General features: G+C 36.6%; 1 protein-coding gene across 1 annotated transcript; it reads right to left on the bottom strand.

The window, feature by feature from the left end:
* Positions 1 to 258: 258 nt before the first annotated feature.
* On the bottom strand, positions 259 to 1,924 carry LOC137722076 (UPF0481 protein At3g47200-like). The gene is made up of 2 exons (XM_068461062.1): positions 1,844 to 1,924; positions 259 to 1,761 (listed from the first exon to the last, which is right to left on the bottom strand). Exons 1-2 carry the CDS (start codon positions 1,922 to 1,924, stop codon positions 259 to 261), a joined length of 1,584 nt encoding a protein of 527 aa, XP_068317163.1.
* Between the last annotated feature and the right edge of the window lie 2,115 nt (positions 1,925 to 4,039).

Raw genomic sequence — 4,039 nt, 5'->3', positions numbered from 1 at the left:
TTTAAATGAAATGTTAAAAAGTTCTCACAACGTGCATACATGAAAGCAAAAATATATATTAACGTCTTGTAAAAAATAAAAGAAACATAAACATAAACCCGAATGATGAAAATTCATAATTTAGGAAGATTAATTCCATACAACGTGCATACATGAAAGCAAAAATAGTATAGATAGACTCCAGGGCGAACCAGGACAGCGTTGGTAAATGGTAACATGGCCATATAAAAGACGAAGAAGCTTAAGGAAAGAGTATGATCATTTGTGAGGGCCGTGAATGGCATAGTATGTCTGTAGAGAAGTGAGAATGAGAAGGGCAAAGGCAGCCAGGAACGATATGATACTCCATGTAGAAGTGAAATAAGTATTATGAAGGTCCCTTATTTCTTTTAGAAATCGCACCTTCAAATATACTTGAAGCTTGTTCAAATGGCACCACGACTCACAGTATTGGTTCACCTGGTCTCGCACACTAGCAAAACAGAAGTCATCCTTGGCAACAACTTCATCTAGAATAGTCTTGAATTGGTTCAAATATTCCTGTTCCCCGATCAGATGAGGCTTTATGATCTTTCTCTCCTGAAGCAGCTTGAAATCCTCTGGGTAACGGACGAGACTCTTCATGAGGAAAGCGTATGATGTAACGGTGTTTGTACTGCTAAGACTGTACTGCTCGTAGGCAATCAGATTCCTGAAGATCGAACTTGTTGACTTGTTGATAATCAGAGTCGGAATGCTGAGGCCTCCGTTGCTGAACTTTATGTTCAACAAATTCTCGTCCGTCTCAGAGGGAATGTGAAGCTGCACTCCAGACTCCAAAAGTTCCTTAGCGCAGTAGTTGAATCCCCACTTATCATTGCCAGCTGCATCATCAGGTTGAGAAGAGTGGCCTGAAGAAGTTTGCAACTCACCACTTTTTTTTATTACTTTTCTACTGAGTGAAAAGCAACATCTGCTTCGTTCATCATTAAGCTTTGAATTATCGACCGGGATTGATATTTCACTAGGTTCTGAAGGGACGGGTTTGGGGAAATAGAATTTGTGCAAGAGATCAAGCAAATGCTTGAAGTCCGTTCCCAGCTCATCAGGTATATGCTTCTCATTCATGGGCTCGAAGAAGTCGAGAGCGAGGCTAGCAACAGAGTGTTTGATCGTGGCTTCAGGCTTGACAATGTTATACAAAGTAACTAGAACCGAGAAGGGGATCTGATTCTCGAGTAACGCCAGATCATGCTGAAGAGCTGCAATCATCCACTTACTTTTCAGTATCGGATCAGATCCGTCTCCTTCTATTACATTTTTGGCTTCATCTCCGTCTCCTTTTTTTTCATTTTTGGCTTCGTGGTACCTGATGAAAAGTTCCAATATGAAGCAACCATCAAGTAACATTATTTTTGCAAGCTCATTCTTGTCGGGCTTGATGGTTTCAGCATAGCATTGGCGAACGTTATCGTCTAGGTCATAAATTGCGTCCGAGCAGTCTTCAAAGCATTGGTGAGATTTATTTTCATCTTCTGTTTGCTGGAGAAGGCTTAACATGCAACGCCATTTAAACTCTCGAATAGCATCCACAAGGTCAGGGTTTTTTCGATGGAAAGGTCCAATTGAGACGACACGAGGGTTGTAGGCATCCTCCTTCACTTTTCGAAGTTTATTTGGAACTTTGTAGATGCATGAGTCCACTGGTGCTGCCATCACTACTTTCAGTTTATCTACAATCTCTTGTTTCCACTTTGCTTTCAGTTCTCTCTCTTTGGGTTCCTGCTGTTTTGAAATTTAAGTCAAGAGGTGGAGGAAAAGGCAGAGTACTTTCAGAAATACAAAAAGAGTAGCTCTCACTTACCAGACGAGTTCCGTTTTCTGAATGAACCATCTCGGCAGATTCTGTTGTGTCCGCCGGTCTGGTCCCCAATCCTGACGGCATTGCCACAGTGTTCAAAGGATCGTTAGACTATTGATTTCTATGAGGTAGTGCAAGGGAGAAATAGCACACCAAAGAGGAGAGAATCTGTTTCACGTTGAATGATTTGTCCAGAGGAATGAATCCTCCTTTTATAGACTTCATCCAGCCTTCCAGCCTTTCTTGAGAATTGTAAGACTTCTCTGAATAGTCTTTTTATCATTGATATTTGGATAAATTCTCATTTTGGTCCTTAAGATTTAAAATCAATAGAAGTGATCTCTGAAATTGTTCACCATCAATTATTTTGATCATTCCATGAAAAATAATGTTAAATAACGATTAAAATGACAAAAATATACTCAACTTAATAAACAATAAGCCAAAATGAATTGACAAAAAAAATAAGGGTATTTTTGTCATTTTATCCTTATTTAATTGAGATTTTTCACGGAATAACCAAAATGATTGATGGTGAACAAACTCATAGACCAAATCTACTGATTTCAAATCACAGGAACTAAAGTGAATAGTTATGCAAATTTCAAAGATTATTTTGATTAAAAAATCTTCATTATAAGACACATCACTTACAAAAGGGTATAACCCTTATAATAAGTTATACCTCTTGTCACAACTTTTAATTAAGTGTATATCAATACTCCAATCTTATGGTTCGCCTCTACCCATCTAATACACATATGGTAACATGCTCTTTTAAGGAGAGAGATTCCATTTTAACAAAAAACTTTGCTTGTAGCCGTCCGATCTCTTTCAATTAGATCGTGCGGTTGTAAGTTAATCCAGCTTTTTTTTGGGAAGTGTTTTTTTTTTAAAGTGTTATTGACATTTCAAAAATCTAATTTTACGCTCCTCACAAGTGTATTTTTCTTTCTAATTATAAAAAATGTAGAATATCAAATGAGATTTTTGGAATGTCTAATAATAATTTTTTATTTATTTATTTTTAAACTTGTTTCTTTTGTCTTATTCCTCTTCCTTTGTCTTCCTCGCCAACGGGACGCAAGCACAGCGAACCAGAGCTTCTTTCGTGATTCTTTTAACTTTTCCAATTTTCTGGAAAATGGGAGGATTTGGTTCAACCTTTTTTTATTCCTCCAAAAATTATAATTGAAGTCATTCCAAAAAAACCAGAAAGGAAAAATAAAAATCTCGAATAAATTATTCATCAAATTTCCCAAAATGATGAGATGGAAGAAACACATATCTGAAGAGGATAGAAGCCTCTGGTTATGCCTGATTCGAGTTGCAAAGTATGGCGTGCGCCGTGAAAAATTAGAAATTACAAGTTTTGGGGCGGTTGGGGTTGCTGTCTGCGAATATGGGGTTTTGGGTGCGGTTGGGGAGGGGTTGGCTAGGCTGTGATCAGAGGCCGGGGTGGTTTACGATGTGGTGACTTGGGGATGAGAAAGATTGGAAAGTCGTTCTACAGGAAGAGAAGTGAAACGGAAAAGAAAAGGGTGAAAAATGAAGAAGACAATCTACTTAATCTCAGCCGCACAATATCATTAAAATCAATCTAACGGTTGAGAGTATAATCTTTATTAAAAAAAAAGAAAAATCCCTTTGCTTACAATCTACACATAGTAAAGTAAACATCATTATGATCATATTCTAACATCTTCTACTTGATCTTGATGATGTAAGATCTGGTTGGCTACACATATTTGATATCATTATGGAGTGTTAATAGATAAAATTAACGAATATGTGTAAAATAGAAATAAATGTGTGAATAACACTCTTCTAACTATATCTATATATATCGTGCATTTTTACGTTACCACTTTTCGTCACATTTTTTATGCTTTTGCTTTGCTGCTACATTTTAACATTTTCTGTCATGCTTATGTTACCTATCTTTGAAATAAAAGAGAAAAAAAAAACAAAAAACAAAAAACAAAATAACAAACAATAACATGCTTGCTAGGCGGTTGTTGGTCACTTTATTAGTAAATTGCACTCCCCTAAGTCGCCTCCAAATTAATTGTTACATGCACGTCCAATTTATAATAATAATAATAATTTGAAAGGACGAAAACTCTGACACACTCTAGGCTCTGGTAATATGAATTGAATAATCACTATATGTTTCAACAGAAAACTTAATTATAGGAT

Source organism: Pyrus communis, chromosome 17 (assembly GCF_963583255.1).
Source record: "Pyrus communis chromosome 17, drPyrComm1.1, whole genome shotgun sequence".
NCBI classification, from domain to species: Eukaryota; Viridiplantae; Streptophyta; class Magnoliopsida; order Rosales; family Rosaceae; genus Pyrus; species Pyrus communis.
Note: the sequence above shows the minus strand (reverse complement) of the source record. Positions and strands in the feature narration are given on the sequence as shown.